At 34.7% G+C, this 25,637-nt stretch overlaps 1 protein-coding gene across 1 annotated transcript in view; it reads right to left on the reverse strand.

Annotated features, from left to right (window-relative positions):
* The window catches only part of LOC136026312 (eukaryotic translation initiation factor 4 gamma 3-like), a 131,084-nt gene that overhangs the window by 25,847 nt on the left and 79,600 nt on the right, over nt 1-25,637 (reverse strand). Inside the window, exons 11-14 of the mRNA XM_065702733.1 lie at nt 24,275-24,559; nt 14,648-14,785; nt 10,673-10,980; nt 7,859-8,018 (exon numbers count right to left, since the gene is read on the reverse strand). Of these exons, the coding sequence (XP_065558805.1) occupies nt 7,859-8,018; nt 10,673-10,980; nt 14,648-14,785; nt 24,275-24,559 (891 nt within the window). The remainder of the gene's footprint in view (nt 1-7,858; nt 8,019-10,672; nt 10,981-14,647; nt 14,786-24,274; nt 24,560-25,637) is intronic.

The raw sequence follows: 25,637 nt of genomic DNA on the forward strand, positions 1-25,637 counted from the left end.
AAAACTGAAAAATAAAGGAGAAAAAGAAAACTAAAAAAATATAAATAAAATAAAAAAACTAAAAAGATAAAAACTTCAAAAAAAACTAAAAAGAAAAAAGAAAAAAACTAAAAAACCTAAAAAAAGGTCAAAACCAATAAAAAAAACTAAAAGGGGAATACTGGGACACAAATGACGACCGGGATACTGGGAATATAAATGACGACCGGGACACAGGGAATGTTCAATTAGCAATCACCATCAATAAAGCTCAAGGGCAATCATTAGAATCATGAGGTATAGATCTGAATATGGATTGTTTTTCCCATGGACAATTATATGTTGCATGTTCAAGAGTCGGTAAACCTGACAATCTAAATAAATGACGACACTCAAAGAGAAAGCGACCGGGACAAAAGGAATGTTCGATTAGCAATCAACAAAGCACCGGGACACAGGGAGTATAAATGACGACGACCGGGACACAGGGACATAACTACAAAGGGGACGCCGGGGTGCACAGGGGGATATATAAATGACGATGGCGACTCAGGGAATGGTCGATTAGCAATCACCATTCGCAAGTTTTACGTAGTTAAAAACATATATATATATATATATATATATATATATATATATATATATATATATATATATATATATATATATATATATATATATATATATATATTCACAGGTGGGACATAGGGACACAGCGCCACCCCAACAGCTAGTGTATATATATATATATATATATATATATATATATATATATATATATATATATATATATATATATATATATATATATATATATATATATATATATATATATATATATATATATATATATATATATATATGTCATATATGTCATATATATATAGTCAAATATGTAATAAAAACATACGAGTATAGATGTTCGTTAAGTAAGTTAATTCATAAGTTACGTATATTTTTTACTAATGAAAATGTTCGTAAAAAATTAAAAGTTCTAGTTCCCTTTTTAAGTAACCCAAAAATATCTTCATATTTTGATACTAGCTTGGCAATAGATGTACATGCGAGAGAGAACTTCCTCTCAGATATATCATTACGGTAGTTAGTAGGAAAACAAACTACGAATATGACCACATTCGAAACTTTATCCGCAAGGAAACTGTCAGACTTAGTAACTAGATTACCAAGTAGCTCTTTCCGTATCATCAGGGACAAACCACCTGAAGGCCTACCACGAGTGGACTTAGCATGGTGGAACAACAGATTATGAGAAGACGTGAACTCCAACAGTTGACGACTATCGCTTGATAAGAAGTGTTCCTTGAGACCAACCATGTCAAACAGCAAGCAAAGTTCAGACAGTAGGTGATGTTTCGGTAGAACTTCCCCATTGATATTCCACGATACAATTTTTAAGGTTTCTTCAGGCATTAGAATTCTTTAGAAGAAACTGATCGACAGGACATTTAAAACTGTAACATGGGTGGTCGGAGGAGTTGCAAAGAGCACACTTAAGTGCCTTGGTACAAGGATTATCTTTGGTTGTGGAGTGGCTAGCCTCCCCACACCTGGAACATTTTCGGGTACCTGAGCACGCAGACGCAAAATGACCATATGACTGGCAAGAGAAGCATTGGGGTGGCAAGCGTTGAAATATACTAACGGGGAGTTTTTCGTATCCTATGATGGGCAGAAAGCAAATAGAAGACTCGAAGTCCTCTTTTGACTCAAAAAGAAGCTTGAACGAACGGGTGTTTCGGATTTGAGTTGCTTTCAAACAGTTGGCAATCAGGTCACATTGGCTATTTTTGTTCAGGTCTTCAGGAACATAACGGATAATACCGAAAAAGGAGGGGCATTGGAGTTTAGGCTCGACTTCAGGGTTATTCCCGGTTATGCGTGACATAATAGATTTGGCACCAGTTTTATCCTTTGTGACTACTTTCCAGGTGTCTCTACGGGGACGAAGCTCGATTATATTCCCATACGGGAACCACAAACGGGGGAAATGACTTCCAGAACGATCACTACCGATTTGTCCGTGAATCCGGATAATAACCTCTGCCAACCAGTTTTGACTGACTATCCCGCCAACACCATCGAGAATCGCAAACAAAATTTAACAGCTCATACTTCTTAGCATACCCATGGCTCGAATATTCGATAGAACAGGACTCAGTGTTCTGTTTCAATTGCCGACATTTCAGTGGATCTTCGATAAGATCAGGTGCAAGGTATGGAGCTAGAACATTTATTTACGTAGGATTTAGAAAGTGGAAAGGCATTTCTGAAATGATACGGCATCACGAAAGCAGCGACCAACACAAGGCATATACCATTTCTTTGACTTAGTTTAAAGCTATTAAGATGGAAGCAGCCGAATCTGTTGCGTCATGCTTCTCCAAAGAACACGAAAAGGAAATATTAGAGAATAGGCAGTCCGTAAAAACTCTATTAAAACCTACAGCATTACTTCGACGGCAAGGTATTGCGTTTCATGGCTATGATGAAGGGGACTCTAGTGCCGATCAAGGGAATTTCGTAAAGACAGTACGTCTTTTAACAGAAATCAACCCGGACTTGATGAAAAACTCTCGTAAGGCCTATGGCAATTACATGTCACACGAGTGCCAAAATGACTACAATGAGGTCATAGGAAATTAAATAAAAAGTTATATCACCAAAGAAGTCAGAGAAGCAAAATATTTTGCCAGTCTTGCTGATGAGATAAAAGACCTTTAAAAAAAAGAACAACTCGCGATCTTAGTGTGCTATGTTCATGACCTGAAAATCAAAAAAAGGGCTATAGGTTACTACCATATGAGCAAGGTTGACGCTGAGAGTTTGGCCGACTTCATGTACAACAGAATAAAGGATATTGGCCTTGACTGGTCAAAGTGTGTTGGACAGTTCTATGACAGGGCCTGTATAATGAGTGGACACTTTTAAGGAGTACAGGCCCGTGTCTAGAAATAAGCACCACAATTGGTGCACACACACTGTCATTCCCATATACTTAATATTGTCATTGGCGATTGTATGCAGCAAATGCAAAGAAGTTCATCAGTATGTTCAGTTGTGCAAACAGTTTACATTTTCGTCTCCAACAGCAACACTCGATACCAGTCGTTCTTCAAAGCCCAGAAAACTGCCAATGTGCCTGTGCTAACCCTCGAAAGGACAGTAGTGACACGTTGGTCTTACTGGTATAGATCAGTGGCTAAGATCTTGGTTAGATATGACTGCATACTCGCAGTTCTTTCAGTAATTCAAGAATCTTCTGAGAGGGAGGCAGCGGCAGAAGCTACGGGCCTTAAGAACCAGCTAGAGTTGTCTCCCTTCATATTCAGTTTTCATTTCATTCACGAAGTTCTTGCAGTGATAAACCCTCCTTCTGAACGACTACAGGCAGTAGATTTGGTCATCTCAGAAGCTTGCACTTTAATCAGTCCAACAAAGAACGAACTGAGGAAAATGCGTAAATGACGAGTATTTTCGTGTCTCATACAGAAAGTCTAAAGAGATGGTCATTAATATTGGAGCTGGTCTGTCGGAAACAAGTGGTCTCTCTTCAGACATACCAGCTAAATCAAAATGAGTTCAGAAGGTATCCGGAAAACTATGAGACTACTAGACGACAACAAGAGTTGAGAAGCACAACATTGACTCCGAAAGCACAACAGTGGAAGACAAAATGCGGAGAGAGTTCTACGAGGTTTTGGATAGAGTTTTATATGAGTTTGAAGAGTGTTTTTCTATCCAGCTGCCAGAGCTAGAAGCCAAACGTTGCCTTAACCCCATATCCAAAGATTTTGTGGCCTCGGATTTACTTCTTGTGATCGCGAAACACTTTGATCAGGCGGGAATCGATGCTATGCAGCTGAAGTGTCAAGCTTTAATAGCTCGTGCATTTTTGTCACAGCTCCCACAGAAACCGGCAAACACTTTAGATGTCTTTGAAAGCCTGGGAAGATTGAAAGAAGCTTATTTTGAGCTTCATGAGGTTGTCAGGGTAGTCCTCACACTCCCACTCACAACGTGCTCAAATGAACGTTTTTTCTCTGTGTTGACGTTTGTCAAGGACTAACTCCAGACAATGATGGAAAACGAGCAACTTTTACATTTGCTGCTTATATTCTCCGAGAAAGCTGCAGTGAAGGAGCTCTATTTTGAAAAGCTTGTCGACGACTTCAAAAAAATGACGTAAAGGAGATATCCATTGCTGAAGTAGCTGTACGTAAGTTTCTGATTTATACAACAAATATTCCATTTTGGTACTGTTTTTGGTCCCTAAACAAGCTGCAAAATGCGAACCCCAAAGGTATTACGTTACCTAAAAGCATCTTCGAAAATTAAATTTTAAGGCTGAATGGGGCCCAAAATCGATGTTTGCCCCCCCTTAAGGTTTTTTTGAAATGGCGCCATTGATCATCCGCCTTTATATATATTTTATCCGTCCAAAGCTTGAGTATGCTTGCCCGGTGTGGTATTTTGGTCTTACGATGGATGAGTCCGATAGGCTAGAAATTATCCAGAAGAGGGCTCTGAGAATTATTTACGGTCAGGGCAAAGTGCCTTACATTCTCCTCCTCAAGGAATTTCGCCCCTCTACCTTGGCAACCCGGCGTGTTACTCTTTGTACCAATTTCGGAAATAATCTGCGTTGTAACCCATGCTTTCAATGTATACTCCCAGTCCCTTATTGCCCTCCAAAGCCCCGTTTACGCCGATCAAAAGTACAAAAAATCCCAGTTTTAAATCTTATTAATGCAAAAGTTAAGCACAACAGAAAGAGCTTTGTGCCAGCGTTTGCTGAAATCATAAGTAAATGAAATTTGTAATACATCACGTTAATGTGTCATTTGTATTGTTAATGTGTTAGTTCTTTTTGTTTCATTTTTATTTGACAGGCCAGTTGGATTCATCGCTGTATGTTTTTTATAATATACTTGTGTTTTTACATATTCGGTCATTTTCATTCATTTTTCTTATATTAATTACTTTTACTTATTTTACCCACATTTTACTTATGTACTTCTGTTTGGGTACTTAAGTACTAATTTTTATTTATTGTATTCATTGTACTCATTTTATTTGACAGGCCAGTTTGGTTCATTGCTGTAGGCAATGTTTTAATATTTCACTTATGTACCTATGTTGTTGTTTTCTTGTATACAATGTAGGCTTGCTGACTGAAGGCAACAAGTTCTGCAGTTTTTATATTGTGAGAATTTGCTTGATAATAAAGTACTATTCTATTCATTATTTCCATTTCGTTAAAAATCTTGATCCTAAGATTGAAAATAAACTCTCCCAAGTTTCTCTCTTTCTACGCAAAGACTGTTAGCCAAAATAAAGCACAGACCATATTTCATTGTTTAATTCCCTCACTCTTTAGATGCATTTTGGTCAAAACATGTTTTTCAGAAATACCAAGGGGATCAAAGAACAAATATATATGACATAAAAAACCTCATTCTTATTTTTGTCTCACTTTTTGAAAAAAGAACCATATCAGTATTAAGTGACACTACAGCACCAGACAAGTAATAGTAGAGGTAAAACCGCTAGAATGAAAGGAATTTCAGGCATTAGCCTAAATAGAATTATTCAAATGTAATAATTTTAAATATGAAAAAGCCATATTCTTTAATCATTTTGAGCCACAGACATATGAAAGGTAACGAAGTTAGAAATTACAAAAATCAAAAGAAATGAAATAAAAGAGAAAAACCCTATAAAACAGAAATAAATTTGCGTGAAATTAACTGTTTCAGAATTTAGAAATTATGAATTATAAGTCAAAATATCCATAGTGCTTTCAGACAATCAAGGGATCTAGGTATTATAGGGATTAGACAAAATAAAAATTTGTTGGATGCAATCGGTTGATTAAAATTAAAAAAAAACATGTTATTCTTTAATTATTGTAAACCACAGCTAATTGAAAAAAGAAGCTTAGACAAAAACGCTAAGAAAAGAAAATAAGAAAAAATTAAATAGAACAAAATCAAATAAATTTACGGAGGAGGTGACACAGTTTTGTAAACTTAATGCAAACGACATGATTAGACAAAAAAAATGAACAAAACATTCAAACCTTTGGTGTCAAAGTGAAACCACATCCCTTAGTTTCCCAGAATAACTGTACTTCTTAGAAAAAAATACGTGCCACAAAAAAAAAAAAAAAAAAAAAAAAAAAAAAAAAAAAAAAAAAAAAAAAAAAAAAAAAAACCTGATTAATATACAAACAAATTTGCACCACATAAAAGATAAGACACAAAAAACACTAATCTAAAAATCTCAAATCTTATAAAAGCCATCAGAATCTTTCAATCAAGACTATAAATAGTTGAACTGAACGCAATAAGACACAATATGGAATTTATGAGTTACTGAAAATATAAGAAACTGAATGTGAAATAGAGACATCAAAAAGGGTTCTTGGCTCTAAGACACCCAGGATATAACCCCACCTCTGCATGGATGGACATAGCATGAAAATATTTTATAATATATCACTACAAACGGCTGATAAGTAGCTGAGAGTAACTAATAAGTGCTACGCTTTACTTTGACAAAAAAGGCAAACACTCGCCTTGTCTGGAAACTTGTATAGAAAAGAAGTTCAATTTTGGTATTAAATGCAGTAAATCTTTTATTCTCTAGAGCAATGGTTCTCAACTGAGGTACACGTAGCTCTTGGGGGAACGCAAAATTATTATGGGGTACACGGTCAACCTCACCCCCCTAAAAAAACCAAGGCAAATTGAACAGCCCTTTAACTTTAGGACGGGCAATGCTATTTATATTTAGCTATAGTTTACTTAGTACCGGTAACTGATAGGGGGCACCTAAATTTTCTGTGGGTGAAAAGGGATACAGTGTCTAAGTAAATTTCAGAACCACTCCTCTAGAACACAAGATCGACCAAGTTTCAGTCAACCAAAAATATGAGTACAGTCCCTCCATTGACACACACTCTATGGACAGTGAGTCGAGTCCAAAAAGCGACCTTCCACATTTATTTTTTAGAAGTTAATGAGTTTTTTTTAAAGTTTGTTAACTTAACATCCGAACTATTATTTGATATTTTTCAGGCAATGCACGAGAAAACAGATAAAAGTATAATAGCTAACTCAATCAACGAAAAGGAAGTAAAAAAATGTGATTAAAATACACTGAAACGACAAAACTAGAACTGGTCATCTTTAGACAGGAGAGTACTACTTAAATAAATACATTAGTAAGTAACAAAAGAATTGTATTAAATATAATAGGCTTTCCAGGAAAATAAAATCAATACCTATTAAACTATTTACTAATCTAAAGAGTTGAATTCTGTTAAATAAATAGGTTTTATTAAATCAATTTCTTCTAGTCTCTCCAAACTTACGTAATGGCTATAAAACACATTTTATTGTTATTATTGTCAAATACTTGACTTTAAAAAAATAATTTTCAATAAATTTCTTTAATGTTCAACCATATTTTATAGGGAACCTTCTTAGAAAAAAAAATACTTAATTCCTTGAGCGATTTTTTCAATTTGTCATGGATTTTCTCGTTTTTATATCAGTATTTTGCATTAGCTTAATTTTTTCTTGTCAACAAAGTTTGTAGTTCCTAGTATTTGAGTAAGAATTTTATATTTTTGTTTTTTGTTTGTTCTTATTTAAATAAAACAAAATCAAAAATAGAGAAATGCAAATTTAGCAATGTTTGCTGGTAAAGTTGGTTTTCAAAATAAAACCATTGCACCTTTTATGTTCTCTTTTTGAGGGAGGGAGTAAATCTGCCATTACATTTATATATTTAGAAGAAAACAATAAATAAATTTAATGAGTGAGTTATCTCGCATAAATAATGGTGAACTTACTTTGGCATCATATTCTTCTTCATAAGTTTTACCAATTGTGGAAATTAATTTGCAGAGACATTCCAGCTGCTCCTCATCACGAGATTTAAGGAGTTTCGAAATACAAAAATTCATAATTTTAATTGTCAGCATCCGTAATTTGAATAATTCACCGATGAATCTGGGAAAAAAATTATATTAAAAATACTTTCTATAGACAGGAGCTAAAGGACTACCAAACTTTAAAAAAGTGTCTATCTCTTTTTTTTTCTTCTTTTTTTTTCTTAGAACAGCTGATTGAGCAAAGAAGCTTAAGGAAATTATGGAAATGAAAATTCCGATTAAGGTAAGGACATATCCTTAAATTTTGATTTCCTGACTAAGGAAACAAAGGAAAAGAAACCCTAAAAGATCCTTAAAACGATTTCTTAGCAGGATTAAGGAAACAACAACAGAACCTTTTAAATTTTACTTGGTAATCAGACTAAAAATACATTCTAAGACCACACTGTTTATACACGACGTTCAACAAAAACGTAAAATATGAAAAAACTAAAATAAATAAGAAATCAAAAGAGTATGATTTTCAGAAAGAGAGTATAAATAAAACAAAACCAACAATCTTGGTTCGTTTTTTACTTTCTAATTTGCATCTCCCTCGTCTTTCCCCTCAAAAAACCTTGATTTAAGAGGAAACTTTTGATTAAAGAAATAAAAGGAAAGGAAAACTCAAAAGATTCTTGAACGAGGGTGATTTGCAGCTAAAAAAAAAAAAAAAAAAAAAAAAAAAAAAAAAAAAAAAAAAAAAAAAAAAAAAAAAAAAAAAAAAAAAAAAAAAAAAAAAAACAATGAAGGTATTTTGACAAAGTAGAGAGCTCAAAGAAGGAAGGAAAGAAGTTTATATGAAACAAAAACTGAGAACCTTAAAGGGTCAATTTTTATTTTGTATATATCTTGTTTTTTCTTCCTTTTTTTGAGCACTGAATACGCATTGGTGGAGATTAACCAGCGGTATTTTCGTTGTTTTTATTTATTTTTTTTACACTTGTTGAAAGTGTAAGAGCAAGAATTAAAACTGGTGATTACTTTGCACTGGAAAAACCTTGGTTCTCTGGCCCCGTCCTACCATTATTAACTTCCACCAACAGATATATAATCGAGTATATCTTTTTTCCTGAGGAAAGACATAAGTAAATGTTATGCCCCAACAGAAATTTCCACCATAATCCCTATCGGAGTTACGGGGTGAGAGGAACCCGTTGCAACCTTGCTTGTACCAGCTATCTTCACAAAAGCTTCACCCAGAAGTCAGTTATCACGTTGAACAAGATTCCAGCCAAAGCATCCCGGCACAAGAAAGTCATCTTTAGGGTAGTAACTTCTCAAGACAACAGCTTGAAGGTGATAGTTTAATTTCTAATACTACAAGTATGGCAACTTCAAATGGTACAACGAATTTTGCGCAGTCACGTACGCATACTTTGTTTTGTTAACGGGGGAGGGCGATAATAAATAACGTTCAAGGGGGTAACCAAAAAACACAATCTATTCAATAATTTAAATATAAAATTAAACATAAAAGTTCCCGTCATTCAAGAATATTTAGGAATTGGAGGGGGTGGTAGCAACCCCCTCCCTGTGAATGACCCTGGTTTTAAATAGTTTTTCTTTATTTTCTTTAGAAACAACCTGTCATCTATACAATTGATAATCTTTCTATAGAAAATACGGGTTTTAAAGCCTTTTTAGAGATTATATAGTCACAATGTAACTTCAACATTTTGGTGATTCATTAAGAGTGTATCAACATTGTGGCGCGTAAACCCGAACGTTCTAAGGCGCAAAAACTCAATAATTCCATGTTTAATACTACAATTCCTAGTACTGAGCTAAGGAGGCAATTACACCACACACCACTCTATTCTAAATGTAAATTATCCAGTGTTATTCGCTTCATCTCAAATCTTATAAACGCCATAAGAGTCTTTCAATCAAGACTAAATAGTTGAACTAAAAGCAAAAAGATGCAATATTGAATTTATGAGTTATTGAAAACATAAGAAATGATATGCAAAATAGAGATTTCTAAAAGGATTCTTGGCTCTAAGACCCCCAGGATATAACCCCACCTCTGAATCCAGGATATAACACTTTTCGATTAATGCGATCCATTAAGTGTATCAGGATTGTGGCGCATGAACGCATTGTGCGGCATAAACCCGAACGTTCTAAGGCGCACAAACTCAATGATTCCAAGTTTGAATACTACAATTCCAAGTTTGAATAGTACAATTCCTAGTGCTGAGATAAGGAGGCAAATACACCACACACTACTCTATTCTAAATGTAAATTATCCAGTGGTATTCGCTTCATTTTGTATTTAACTCAATAACCGTTTGCTTTGAAAAATTGTTTAGTTTTTACAAGAGAAACCACAGACCATTACTAAGAACAGACACGTGCACAGAAGAAGGAGCGTGGCTCAAGGTCTGAAAATCCTGACATCACTTAATTGGCTAAGACCTTAATCATAATATCCTATATTTCCTGAAGCTATAGCATTTTTGATATACCTCATCCTTACCCCCTCCCCCTCCACAAAATGTATTAATTTTAACACGTAAAGAGTAACACCTTTTTTACAAATAAACGTGTTATTTTCCAGGAGCTGAATCTCAAATCATAACTGTAATGAGCATTGCACTTGAATTCACAGCAATTCTTCACATTAAGTAAACAAAGGAATAGTTTACATTATACTAAATATGTAGTTTATAATAAGTATATAAATATATAAAGTAGTTTTCAGGTCAAGAAGTTATTTGATAATTTACCTGATATTCCCTAACATAATACGTTTTGTTTTTGCTATCCTCTCGTTCAATTCCATTTGTAATTCTTTCTTTTTCTCTTCTGTATCGGCTTCTTCTAAGGCTTTCTGTTTAGATACAATTTCTTCTTCGTCCTTTTTCTCCTTTTCGAAAGTCTGCTGACATCTGTCGAGCAAAAGTTTTCGGAAACTGACTTTCCCAGTTCCACTAGCCGAGGGTACTTCTTTCTCAAACATCAATTTACACAGTTCAGCGTAAATTTGAGCATAAATATTTGAGCAAATTGGAGCATAAATTGGATCACCAACGGCCTAGATAAAACGATTTGTGTACGTCTTTACAAATATGCAAAATGTTTAAATAATGTATAACATGGATAAAACAAGAAGAAATACGGTTTCTGCAAGCCCAGCAAAATTATATTACTTGCTGTAACGGAATTAATATATTTTATTTATTAAACTCAATAATATTATAAGCGAGACAAATTTTCCTAGCCTTTCTTTTCACTTTAGGGAGGATGAGATGTTTCTTTCAAGAAACTACTATCACAAGCCCCGAAGGGCCGAAGTCGTATCTCGGGTAAATAAATAAAACAGGGCATACAAAAAGTATAAATAACAACAAAAACAAAACAAAAAAAACACCAAAATTAAAATTATCAGAATCAAAATGCATTCATTAGTCATTAATTAAACGGATGACCATATCGCAAAATAATAAATATAAATATTTTTTTAAGGAACATTAAAAAAGGAATTAAGTTCGGTATAAAATCTAATTAGAAGTCTTTATAATCACTCAATAGACTTTTGGAGTCACCTGCTCAAGAGTTACATATAAAAAAGAAATAGCTAAAATGAGAAGAGCAAACGAAAAAACTGTCAGCTATATTTATTTTTCAGTCGTCCTTTTAATAATTAAATAAAAAAACAAGTTTTTTTAAATGAAAGTAAGGAGCAACATTAAAACTTAAAACGAACAGAAATTATTCCGTATATGAAACGGGCTTTTCCTCCTCAACGCCCCGTTCTTTACGCTAAAGTTTGACTCTTTCTCTTAACTCTATTTTTAAAGCAGTAAGAAACTTGAGCGTAATGAGCGGGGCGTTGAGGAGGAAAAGCCCCTTTCATATACGGAGTAATTTCTGTTCGTTTTAAGTTTTAATGTTGCTCCTTACTCTCATTTAAGAAAACTTTTTTTTTATTTAATTTCTGGAAGTTTTTGAATTAATGCATGTTTTGATCTTGGCTCTCTGCACATAAATAATTAAAACGAAATTTTCATATTAATTAATTGCAATTAATCGGAAGATTTTGAGAAAAATGAGCGAAGGAGAAGGCCTAGTTGCCCTCCAATTTTTTGATTACTTAAAACAGCAACTAGAACTTTTAATTTTTTACAAGCGTTTTCATTGGTAAAAATATACGTAACTTACGAATTAACTTACGTAACAAACTTCTATATTCGTATGATTTTATTGCGTATATTAGAGGGTTCATCCCTCGTCGATACCTCGCTCTTTACACTAAAGCTTAAATTTTGTCCCAATTCCTTAAGAATGGCCTCTGAATCACAAAGGCCGTAGAATAAATAGTTGAAATTACTAAAAATACTTTAGCGTAAAGAGTGAGGTATAACGAAGAGGTAAACCCCTCACATGCGTAATAATTTCTGCTCTTTTTAATTTTTAATGCTGCTCCTTACTTTCAGTAGAAAAACTTTTCATATTTATTTTTTCATTGTTTTTTTCAAATAATGCTAGAAAATCCTGCGCCCCCTTCATTGAAATTCTCTTCCCCCATGACAAGTTTCTCCATGGAAATATCCTCCCACGTAACCCCCCGCTCAACTCTCCCCCCTAAACCAAAAAAATCCCCCTGAAAACGTCTGTATACTTCCCAGTAACCATTACTACATGTAAACACAGGTCAAAGTTTGTAAAGTTTGTAACTTGCAGCCCCTCCCACGGAGACTGCGGAGGAGTAAGTCGTCCCTACAGACATAGTTATTAACTTTTACGAATATGGTGAGTAAAATGGCTATCTCAGAATTTTGATCCGGTACCTTTGGGGAAAAATGAGCGTGGGAGGGGGCCTAGGGGCCCTCCAATTTTTTTGGTCACTTAAAAAGGGCACAAGAACTTTTTAATTTCCGTTAAAATGAGCCCTCTCACGACATTCTAGGACCACTGAGTCGATACAACCACCCCTGGGAAAAAAAACAAAAAAAAAACAAATAAACACGCATCTGTGATCTGTTTTCTGGCAAAAAATGCAAAATTCCGCATTTTTGTAGATGGGAGCTTGAAACTTCTACAATAAGATTCTCTGAAACACTGAGTCTGATGGTGTGATTTTCGTTAAGATTGTATGACTTTTAGGGGGGTGGTTCCCCCTATTTCTAAATTAGGTAAATTTTCTCAGGCTCGTAGCTTTTGATGAATATAGCTGACCTTGATGAAACTAATATATTTAAAATCAACATTAAAATGCGACACTTTTGATGTAACTATTGGTATCAAAATTCCATTTTTTAGAGTTTCGGTTACTATTGAGCTGGGTCGCTCCTTACTACAGTTCGTTACCACGAAGTGTTTGATGGGTCTTTGTAGGACTATTATGCCAAATTGAGACCCTTGTGATTGTACGTGGGAACAATGACAAAAGGAGTAGAAACTCATTGGAGGAAGTGAGTAGATATAGGAATGAAGGAACGCCCTGGGCTTACAGATTTCAGGAAAGGCATGAATTCCAAGACAATGCTAGATCTATGTTGTATGGGCAATGTGAGGTGTTGCGGCAACATTTGTTCAGCTTTGCCGAGCGCAAAGTGTTGCGAGAGCAACACTTTTGTTTTTTTCCTTGCTTGGATTAAACGCTGAAGTTGTTATTCTGTAAGAATCTTAAAATAAATACTAGATATACCAACTCGCAAAAGTTTCAAATCCCTCATTGCAACTAGCGAAAGTTACAAACTTACCACTGGAACCAAATTCGTCTTACCATCATATACACCAGAAACAAATAGTAGGTACACCAACTAGCAAAAGTTGCAAACCCTTCATTGTTGAAGATGATTATGAGCTAACAGCCGACTGATGCTTAAAACTCTCCTATATCTTTCACAATTAGTATCGGCCTATTTTTGGTTTCAATGTGTACTTATTACTGAAAATGTGTACCCCTTTAAACTTTCAAACTAATATATCTCATGAAAGAATTTTTCTAGCAAAAAATGGATGACATATACTTTGATCAGCTCATCGAAAAAAAGCTATCTGTCTTAGTTCAAAAGTTGACTTTTTTACCGAAGGTCAAGTTTCTAACGTCATCATGTAGAAAGTAGTAAAGGATAAACTCTAATTTCTTCAGCAATGACAGAACTTTTAAAGTTTAAGAGGCATATCGGATACCATTTTTCTACCGCAATCTCAAATGCAAAAAAACTTAATGATAAACTCAGTGAAATCACGAACAAAAACGGGTAGAAACAATAGATTTTTGGCCCCAGGCAAGAGTTGTACGAAGCTTTCCAAAATGCAAAGTCTTATTTATCAATCCAGCCTAAGGTCCACACTTTCCGTAAAAACCGCAGAGGTTAGACCCTTGCCTCTTTCTAGGAATAAGCTGAAATCGGGGTGCTAGGGAAAAAAAATTCCTTGTGTAAAACAAGGAAATGTATTTGAAAAACATGTTGTAAAAAATATTTCTTGTCGGAGTGAAGGGACTTAGGAAGTAGTAGACTTAGGAAGTAGAAGGGACTAAGTAGATTTAATTTTTATTTTGGTTGAGTTTATGCTCACATTGTGATTGCCTCTGCTTTTTCTGTCGTTGAATAACTTCGAAAGTAGACAGTAAGGTATAACATCTGAGGGAAAATGCTTGACTCAATACACAAATAATTCCGACATATTTTAACTTCATACAAATCACAAAGAAAAAAAAATCTTCATTCATTCCATCTTAAAATATTTACCTTGTCAAAGAAGATTTGAACTAAAGCACTTAATCTTTCCTCTGTGTCAACCTCCATATGCAAAATGTTCTTGGAAATTTTATCATAATTTTCAGGCGTCAGCTTATTTAGGTTCCGTCTAACAGATTTCTTTAGATCCTGCGTAAAAGAAACCATCATTAAGTACAATTATTTAAAATAAACTGAACACTCAAAACAACTAAATAAAATCAGCCCTGTTAAGCAGGAACCATCATGGCATTGGTCTGGTCATAAATGTTAATTTTTATCATTTCAGCGACAAAATAACTGAGTCAAACGAGACTCAAAACAGTCCATTGATATAAAAAGATATTTTACAAAACTTAATGCTATAAATCCATTTATGAGGGGAGGAAAGGGACAGCAAGCATTCTGCGTAGCACATGTGATCGGCAGAGGCAAATGCTCAAAAATGTTAGAAAACCAATTTCAACAGTTACATTGAAATTTCTATCCTTAGCCGAGGGCTGAGAATCAGGAGATCGGCACCTGCGCTACGCGAACCCTAATCGGTTTGCATGCGAAAGTTTGCTTTTGCTTGCTTGCAAAAAGTTTCAAGTAGCATTTTTGAACATTATAGCGTGTAAGGCTAAAAAAGACTAGTTCTGATAATTATAACTTCTGCCCAGATACTTAATTAAAGTAATGTCTATAATATTATTTATTCTGTATTTGTTTATGTATATTTGATTCTAAAAGATATGTTACAGCATATGCTTACAATCTTCAATCTAACTCAAAAACAAAATTATGAAAATACAACATACGACTTTAGTTTATGATCACGGATTTCGTTTAGGATCAATCTATATATATAAATAAAATAAGTTGTCTGTCTGTGGATCAGGTGACGTCATGTTTCTGTGTTGACTGACGTCATGAAATTAGTTGTCGTCATTTTTGCTTTGACGGTGACGTCATTCAAGATATTTAAGACATACGTTCACGTAGAAATCTATTAATGTTTAAGTTTACAATGACTGATGAACTTACCATGGCAAAAGCCGATGAAGATGCTCAAAGAGTCTATGCCAAAAAACTTGCTGCTGATAGAGAAAGTCAGAAAAGAAAGCGTGCCGAGGAACTACCAGAGCAACGCGAAAGCAGACTTGCTGCTAAAAGAGGAAGTGAAAAAGAAGGCGTGCCGAGGAATCAAAAGAATAGCAAGGAAACAGGCTTGAGGCTGATAGAGAAAGAAAGAACAGAAAGCGTGCCGAGGAATCAAAAGAACAGCAAGGAAACAGGCTTGAGGCTGATAGAGAAAGAAAGAACAGAAAGCGTGCCGAGGAACTACCAGAGCAACGCGGAAGCAGACTTGCTGCTAAAAGAGAAAGTGAAAAAAGAAGGCGTGCCGAGGAATTACAAGAACAGCAAGAAATCAGGCTTGCTGCTGATAGAGAAAGTAAGAAAAGAAAGCGTGCCGAGGAATCACAAGAACAGCAAGAAATCAGGCTTGCTGCTGATAGAGAAAGTAAGAAAAGAAAGCGTGCCGAGGAATCAGAGCAACCTGAAAGTTATCGCCTGGCATTCCGGTACAACCCAGTCGATGATTATAGCTTGAGTAGATGTGTTCAAATCGGGACAATGTCTAAAATTTGTCCCTATTGCAAGGCCTTGAAATTCAATGGTGAAACAATGGGAATGTGTTGCGCCTCAGGAAAAGTTAAACTTCCTCTATTGGCTGCACCACCAGAGCCATTGAAGACTTTCCTTACTGGAACTACGTCAGAATCTAAGCGTTTTTTGTCAAAAATCAGAAAATACAACTCATGTTTCCAAATGACGTCGTTTGGAGCCCAAATCGAAAATCCAGATCAATTTATGTCTACTTTCAAAGTAAAAGGGCAAATTTATCATAGAGCAGGGTCCCTTCTACCATTCTCAGGCGAGAATCATAAATTTTTACAATTGTACTTCATCAGTGATAGAAATTCTGAATTGAATGCACGTTGCGAAATTTCTTCCAACGTTGAAAGGACAATCGTTTCCCAATTGCAACATCTTTTCCACGAAAATAATAATTTAGTGCGTCTGTTCAAAACAGCCATCGATTTGATGCCTACTGATACGCATAAAATTGTTATTTCCGCTGACAAAACGCCTCCTGGCCAACATGTGCGTAGATACAATGCTCCAACTATCGACGAAGTGGCAATCGTTATGGTCGGTGATCAGTTTTTACCTCAAGATATTATTCTTCATAAGCGAAACGCTCAGTTGTTAAGAATTGCTGAAACTCATCGATGCTACGATGCCCTACAATATCCTATCATTTTTTGGGATGGAGCCGACGGCTATCACTTTAATATTAAATTGATGAATCCAGCCACTAACAAAGAAATGAATAAGAAATGCAGTGCAATGCATTATTATTCCTATAGACTAATGATTCGGCAGGATGAAGAAAATTATATTTTAAAATGCCGTGAATTGTTTCACCAATTCGTCGTTGATATGTATGCTAAAATTGAATCAGAACGTTTGCTATATATCCGCCTGAATCAGACCAAGCTCCGCTCTGAACAATACATTCATTTGCGAGATGCAGTTATAAATGACGGTAATACCACAAACGTTGGAAGATTAACAATTTTACCTTCGTCATATGCTGGCAGTCCCCGTCATATGCATGAATATGCTCAAGATGCTATTGCGTATGTTCGTCTCTATGGTCGTCCAGATTTATTTATTACATTTACATGTAATCAATCTTGGGAGGAGATACTGTAGCTTTTACTTCAAGGACAATTGGCGGTTCATAGGCATGACATTACGGCCCGTGTCTTCCGGCAAAAGTTGAAATCACTGATAAACTACATTGTAAAACTTAAAGTGTTTGGGTCAGTGCGATGCTGGATGTACTCTGTGGAATGGCAAAAACGAGGTTTGCCACACGCACATATACTAATCTGGCTACATAAAAAAATTACTTCGAACGAAATTGATGATGTGATTTCCGCTGAAAGACCTGATAAAAATGTCGATAAGGGGTTACATGATATTATTGTAAAAAATATGATACATGGACCTTGCGGTGCACTGAACGAAAATTCACCATGCATGGCCAAAGGAAGGTGCACAAAGCAATATCCTCGACTTTTAGTATCAAACACAATTACTGGCAATGATGGTTACCCACAATATAGAAGAAGATCTACTGAAGATGGCGGTAAAACAGCAATAATAAAGAAGCGTAACGGTACCACCATCGAAGTAGATAACCAGTGGGTTGTTCCATATTCCCCATTATTATCAAAAACATTTAATGCACACATAAACGTTGAATACTGTAACTCCGTAAAGGCAATCAAATACATATGTAAATACGTCAACAAAGGCAGTGACATGGCAGTTTTTGGCTTGCAGCCCGAAATCAAAGATTTCGATGAAATCATACAATATCAGGCTGGAAGATACATAAGCAGTAATGAAGCTGTTTGGCGGCCAACCTACCATCTTCAAAGATACCACGATAGGAAGACTCTACACCGTTCACCCCAATCAACATGAATGCTTCTTTCTACGCCTGCTTTTGGTGAATGTACCCGGTCCGACATCCTTTGAGTATTTGAGGACTGTAAATGGTACTATACATGACACTTACCGTAGTGCATGCCAAGCTCTGAATTTATTGGAGAATGACCAACACTGGGATAACTGCATCAATGACGCGTGCGAAACGTCAACCCCAAGTCAAATTCGTGCATTGTTTGGCATCATTTTAACAACTTGCTCTCCATCAGCTCCTACAGAGTTATGGGAAAAATATAAGTCAAAAATGTCCGAAGATATACTCCATCGAAAACAGTTAGAGACGTCAGATATGACTTTTGATTTTACATCAGAAATTTATAACTACACTTTAGTTGTTATAGAAGATTTGTGCGTACGTATGGCAAACAAACCTCTTCAGGATTTGAGAATGCCTTCACCTAACCGTATCGCTGCTGTTTCGACATGTGTAGAATTGGATCGTGAACAAAGTTACAGTACGAGTGATCTATTGTCGTATGTACAAAATAACATTTCCAAGTTAACGTCGGAACAAAAAGACATTTATGATACGATAACGCATTGTGTCGATAACAACGTTGGAGAAATTTTCTTTTTGGATGCGCCAGGAGGTACTGGTAAAACGTTTGTGATAAAACTGATTCTGGCATCAATTCGATCAAAAAATGATATAGCGTTGGCAATTGCGTCGCTGCTGATTTCTGTAATTTAGTGACGTCCAAAAATGAATTGATTGAAAAAGTATTTCCGAATATTCTAAAAAATTATAAAAATAATAAATGGCTAAGTGAAAGAGCGATTCTCGCACCCAAAAATATAGACGTCCACGAAATCAACAGCCAAGAATGTTGTATATTCGCAATTTTTACGTAGTTTGAAACACATATATAAATCTATCTATATTCACAGGTGGGACACAGGGACACAACTACAATGGCGCGTAACTAATATGGCGCGTAACGACTTACGCGCGCGGGGGGGCTTGGGGGGGCGCGAAGCGCCCCACCAACCAGGTGTTACCACCAACTAGTAATCTTATAATCATTTAATCGAATAGAGCCATATTTCAGCACCAGCTGACGAAAAAAACTCCTATCAGCTTATTAATTTGGTCTTAACTTGCAGCCAAAAACGTAGGATTCTTATTCAGAAGAAATATTTTATGATAAGACAATTAAATGGTCTTACAAAAGGGTAGGTGCATAAAGACTAAATATTCCTTCTTGGGGGATTTCTTATTCAAAGACAAAGCGGAATGAGTGACGAGCATATTCAGTCACACAAATGTAGCATGTTTATAAAAAAAAAGCCGAGATTTACGACTGGTTTATGTTCTTTCTTCATTTCATATGTTCTTTCTTAGTTTTTGCCCTAAATCAACTTGTTGATTTATGGCAAGAAAGAAACATCTTGCTTTTGAAAGAAACAAATATGCTTTTTTGAAAGAAACATCTGTATGTTAGACAGAAAGAAAGGTCGTGTAATAAGATACATGCTTAAAGACACTAAATATTCCTTCTCAGGAACTTTCTTCTTCTTCTTCTTGACATACTGGAATGAGTGAAGAGAGAAACGAGTGTTACACTGGTGTCAAACATATCAATAAAAGAATCCGAAATTTATGACTAGTTTATGTTCTTCTTCATTTCAACCTCAAATCTATTCTATAGACGTGAGAAGCAGAAATGATAAGAACATAATTGGAAAAGCTTTTTTAGACTAGTTTGTTCTAAGCATATTCTAATGAAACTTTGTCAATTTTATCATCTAAATGACTAAAACTATAAAAAAACTTAAATCTTCACTCTTATTTACAAATCATATTTAGTGTTCGTGCAATGGGATATGAGCATAAAGACACTAAATATCCCTTCTCAGGGGCTTTCTTCTTCTTCTTAAATACACTGGAATGAGTGAAGAGTGTACAGAGTCACACTGATGCCATATATGTCAATAAATAAAACTGAAATTTATGACTGGTTTACATTCTTTCTCTATTTCAGCCTCAGGCCTGCTGTACAGATGTGGAAAGTAGAAATGGTGTAAACATAATTGGAAAAGCCTCCAACACTAATATGTTCCAGTTATATTCTAATGACACATTGTCAATGTTACAATCTAAATCAAACTAAAAACTAGAAATAAACAGATATCTCCACTGAAAAAAAAATCATTTGAAAAGTGAACATAGTCCGAACCCCAATATGAACTTAAAACTTGAGCAATCTCAGTTTTCAGTAAAGCGCTTTTTTCAGAATTTTGTAAATATAGAAAATCCAAGTCAGTTTGTTTGAGTCAGTGATGTAGACAGGTTTTTTTATAAGCCACAAGCAATAATTTTGAGCGTTTAATAGATCCATTTTGCCATTTACTTCCATCACAGAAACCGTACATTTTTTTTAGCCCTTTATAACTGTGTATTCACTATTCTAACTATTAACTGGCTGTTTTAATTACTTTAACTTATTAATTATCTTTATCAACTCGTTAGTTTTTGATTTCCTTAGACGTACAATACAAGCCTTATCAGAAGATTTAATTTTAACTTAGGCTATGAAGCTTTAAAGTCCAAAATGAGTTTTTATTGAATAGGCTAGTAAATATAGGTTTTACCTCCTACCTCTTAAGGGTTCAAACAAAAATACATACACATGTCATGAGAAGTATATTATCGAGCATATTTTTGAACATTTGCAGACAATTACGGATAGAATTTTTTTTATTAAGTATCTCCATTCAATAACATTATGTTTTCTATGTTACGCATCAGGTTTGCTCATTTATTGCATAGCATCAAGAAAATTTGTGCAAAAAGCACTGCTTATATTTATAGTCCTCAATTCCAGGCTTTTCAGTCCTGAAGTGTACTTTATTTAGTGAGGGTACTTTGTATCCACGCTGAAGTCACCCTTAAATAACGTTACGGTTTCTATAAAATATATCAAGAAAACTTGTGCAAACACTCCGCTTATGTATACAGTTGTCAATTCTAGAATCACAGTCCAGGGGTATCCTTTATTTAGTTAGTGTACTTTCAATTTAGTCTGCAGTAAGCCTTGATTAACATATAGTTTTCAATGCAAAACACAGAAGGTTTCTTCACTTACTGCATAGTTAAAGAAAAACTTCTGGAAAAAGTTCCACTAGAATTTACAGCATAATTATATTCGTGAATTCCATGAACATAATTTCATCAAAACCAAATAACTTAGTTCTGACAAAAAAGAAAGAAAAAAAGACAATTAGACTCTTTCCGGGTGTGAGATAAATCCATTATTATATATTAAATATCGACTAAATATTAGATTTGTAAAATTTTTAAGAAATAAAAGCTAGAAAGTGAAAAACATATTCTAGACCCCACCGTTCCTAAATTAAACATTACACCTACCACCCATTTAAACACAGGCTCTTCAGATAAACTTTATTTTGTATTTCAAAGAGAGCAAGGTGAACGAAATTTAGTTAATTAATAAGAATATAATTCCTGAAAATTTCAACTTTCTTTTGCGATTCTCTTTGATTTTCAAAATAATGAACTTTAAATCTCCACTGAACGGGCTTTTGAAGCACGGTAAATCGATTAGCTTTCTAAAACGTTTGACCCTCTTTCGGACACATTTGATATTCATGAAAAAAAATGGCAAGAAAGATCAATTTTTGTGACACTATCTCTTCTGTTACTTAAGAAAGACATGAAGTTTTGCAATTTGGTTCAATAATGCCCTATAAAAATATTCTACAGCCACTTTTACAATACGATTAGTCCTGAGAAAAAGGGGAAAACAAGAGACATAAGTCCTATCCATACAAAACTATGATTTCCCTAGTTTTTTTTTCAAGGTGAGTGTACTTTAGCCCTGCAGTATATAGCTTTCGACGATGGTGATTTAAGTTGCATTACTCTTTTACTTCGACTTGAAGTCATTTTCGATGGGTTTCAGGCTCTTTTCTTAAACTCTAAGAAATTTGTTTCAAACAGTTCGTGGTGACGACTGTAGTAAGGAGCGACCCGGCTCAATAGTAAACGAAACTCTAAAAAACGGAATTTTGATGCTAAAGTATACATCAAAAGAATCGGATTTTCATGTTGATTTTAAATATATAAGTTTCATCAAATTTAGTCTTTGTCATCAAAAGTTACGAGCCTGAGAAAATTTGCATTATTTTGGAAAATAGGGGGAAACACCCCCTAAAAGTCATAGAATCTTAACGAAAATCACACCATCGCATTCAGCGTATCAGAGAACCCTATAGCAAAAATTTCAAGCTCCTATCTACAAAAGTGTGGAATTTCGTATTTTTTGCCAGAAGACAAATCACGGGTGCGTGTTTATTTGTTTTTTTTTTTGTTTTTTTTTCCCAGGGGTCATCATATCGACCAAGTGGTCATAGAATGTCACAAGAGGGCTCATTCTAACGGAAATGAAAAGTTCTAGTGCCCTTTTAAAGTGACCAAAAAAATTGGAGGGCACCTAGGCCCCCTCCCACGCTAATTTTTTCTCCAAAGTCAACGGATCAAAATTTTGAGATAGCTATTTTGTTCTGCATAGTCGAAAACCATAATAGCTATGTCTTTGGGAATGACTTACTCCCCCACAGTCCCTGAGGGAGGGGCTGCAAGTTACAAACTTCGACCAGTGTTTACATATAATAATGGTTATTGGGAATTGTACAGACGTTTTCAGGGGATTTTTTTGGTTTTGGGGGTAGGGTCGAGGGGAGGGGGCTATGTGGGAGGATCTTTCCTTGGAGAAATATGTCATGGGGGAACAGAAATTCAATGAAAAGCGCACAGGATTTTCTAAAATTACTATAAAAAAAAACAATGAAAAAATAAACATGGAAAAGTTTTTTCAATTGAAAGTAAGAAGTAGCATTGAAACTTAAAACAAACATGAGGAAGAGAGGAATTCCCTCATAAGTTATGAGGGAAGAGAAACTCAATGAAAAGGGCGCAGGATTTTCTAGCATTACTATAAAAAAAAACAATGAAAAAATAAACATGAAAAGTTTTTTCAATTGAAAGGAAGGAGTAGCATTAAAACTTAAAACGAACAGAGATTATTACGCATATGAGGGGTTCTAAAAATACTTTAGCATAAAGAGCGAGGTATTTAGGAGGAGACAAATACCTCACTGTTTATGCTATAGTATTTTTAGTAATTTCAACTATTTATTCTACGGCCTTTCTGATTCAGGGGTCATTCTTAAAGAATTGGGACAAAACTTACGATTTAGTGTAAAGAGCGAGGTATTAACGAGGGTACAAACCCCCTCATATACATAATAAAAATTTAAGAATATAAAAGTTTGTTACGTAAGTTAATTCTTAAGTTACGTATATTTTTTACTAATAAAAACATTCATTAAAAATTAAAATTTATAGTTGCCTTTTTATGTAACCGAAAAATTGCAGGGCAACTAGGCCTCCTTCCCCACCCCTTATTTCTCAAAACCGTCTGATCAAAACTAAGAGAAAGCCATTTAGCCAAAAAAGGAATTAATATGCAAATTTCATTTTAATAATTTATGTGTGGAGAGCCAAAATCAAACATGCATTAATTAAAAAACGTTCAGAAATTACATAAAAAAACTAGTTTTTTATAACTGAAAGTAAGGAGCGACATTAAAACTTAAAACGAACAGAAATTACTCCGTATATGAAATGGGCTGTCCCCTCTGCAATCCTTCGCTCTTTACGCTAAAGTTTGACTCTTTGCCACAATTCTGCTTTTTAAAACAATTAAAAGCTTTAGCGTAAAGAGCGAAGGATTGCAGAGGGGACAGCCCATTTCATATACGGAGTAATTTCTGTTCATTTTAAGTTTTAATGTCGCTCCTTACTTTCAGTTAAAAAAAACTAGTTTTTTTTTTATGTAATCATTTACTTGAAATTACTACTACTACTACATGAAATTACAGCTAAATCTGAATCACTGTTTGTTGCAAAATATTTCTGACTAGATAGTTTCTAATAAAAAACACTTATGATTTCTGTTAAAATAGGCCAAGAATCACATTTTACTATATTAAAGCAATTGCCACAACCATTATAATCAAATATTTATTTGAGTAAAAAATAAAACTTACAATGGTCTTCTGTTCTTCCTTATCAGTGACTTTCTTCTTGGCAAAGGTGTCAGGAACCCGAGCATTTTCAACTTTTGGAAATGCAGCCTTCGATTGAGCAACAGGAATATTTATCATAGTAGTAGGTCTATGCATGCCTTTACCCTGGCTCGAACGCTGAGGCAAAGGGGCTCTATTTCCTTGCATTGAAGAGCGAAGATAAGCAGGGGACATTGTGTCAGCTCCTGCAGTGTCAAAATGTCCTTGATTCGTCTGTTTTCGTCCTTGATTCCAACTAGCAGGTTGCTGTAAAAATAAATCCTAGTCTATCAAATACTTTAGTATACAAAGAAACAGTAAACTATGCTAATGGAAGCGTTTCCTAATAATAATAGCTTAAGACTTGATTGAACAGAAATAGCGTGGCAGCCTAAGCTAAAGCACATTTGTGCTGTCTTGTCTTTTATGTGGGTTAGATTGGGGAAACATGGAATGAAAGTGCTTGGACTGAAGCTAAGTTCGTCCAAAGCAGAATCTACTCCATTTGATGTTGCATAATTTGGAAGTAATAGTTTTATGGGTTTAATGGATTCACTTCGCTCTTTAATTCCATCACAGAAGCTGTATAATTTTTTTTCTCTTTTTAACTATTCTAACTATTAACTAACTTTTAAAACTAATTTGATTTATTAATCATTTTTTATTAGCTCATTAGTTTTTAATTTTCTTAAATATACAATTTATACAGAGATTAGATATAAGCCTTATTAAGAAGATTTAGTTTTAATTTAGGCAAGGAAACTAAAAAGTCCAACATGAGTTTTTATTAAATAGGCAATTAAATATAGGTTTTACCTCCTACCTCTTAAAAGTTCACTAGTAGGTTCACCTTAAGTCGATTATTAGATATTAAATACGGAAGAAAGGTTAGATTTGTGAAATTTTAGGAACAAATTATCAGAACAGAGGAAAATAATAATCTAGTCCCCCAAAGTAAATATAGCTAAAGCGCATTGTAACTGTGAGTCTTTGGTCTGAATCTAAGCTCGCTCAAAGCAGAATCTGCTCCAACATTAGGCAAATCTGTTTTTTTTTGCGTTAACTAATTATCTTTTTAACATAAAGATACTATTTATCAATGCATCAATATATGCAAGACAAAAACAGACAGACTTTGAAATAGCCATAGTCTCTTAGAACATCATAATATATACGACGGTAAAAGTAAATTTGATTATAAATGACATTAACAACATAGAAACACACACAGTTACTTGGCAAAAAAAAATAATTATTCTAAGCAAATATGCAAAATTGCCAGGAAATATGGTCATTTTATTATCAATAGTCAAAAGATAAATGTCTCGCGCAGCTAAATTTTTAA

This window comes from Artemia franciscana, chromosome 4, assembly GCF_032884065.1.
Source record: "Artemia franciscana chromosome 4, ASM3288406v1, whole genome shotgun sequence".
Taxonomy (NCBI): domain Eukaryota; kingdom Metazoa; phylum Arthropoda; class Branchiopoda; order Anostraca; family Artemiidae; genus Artemia; species Artemia franciscana.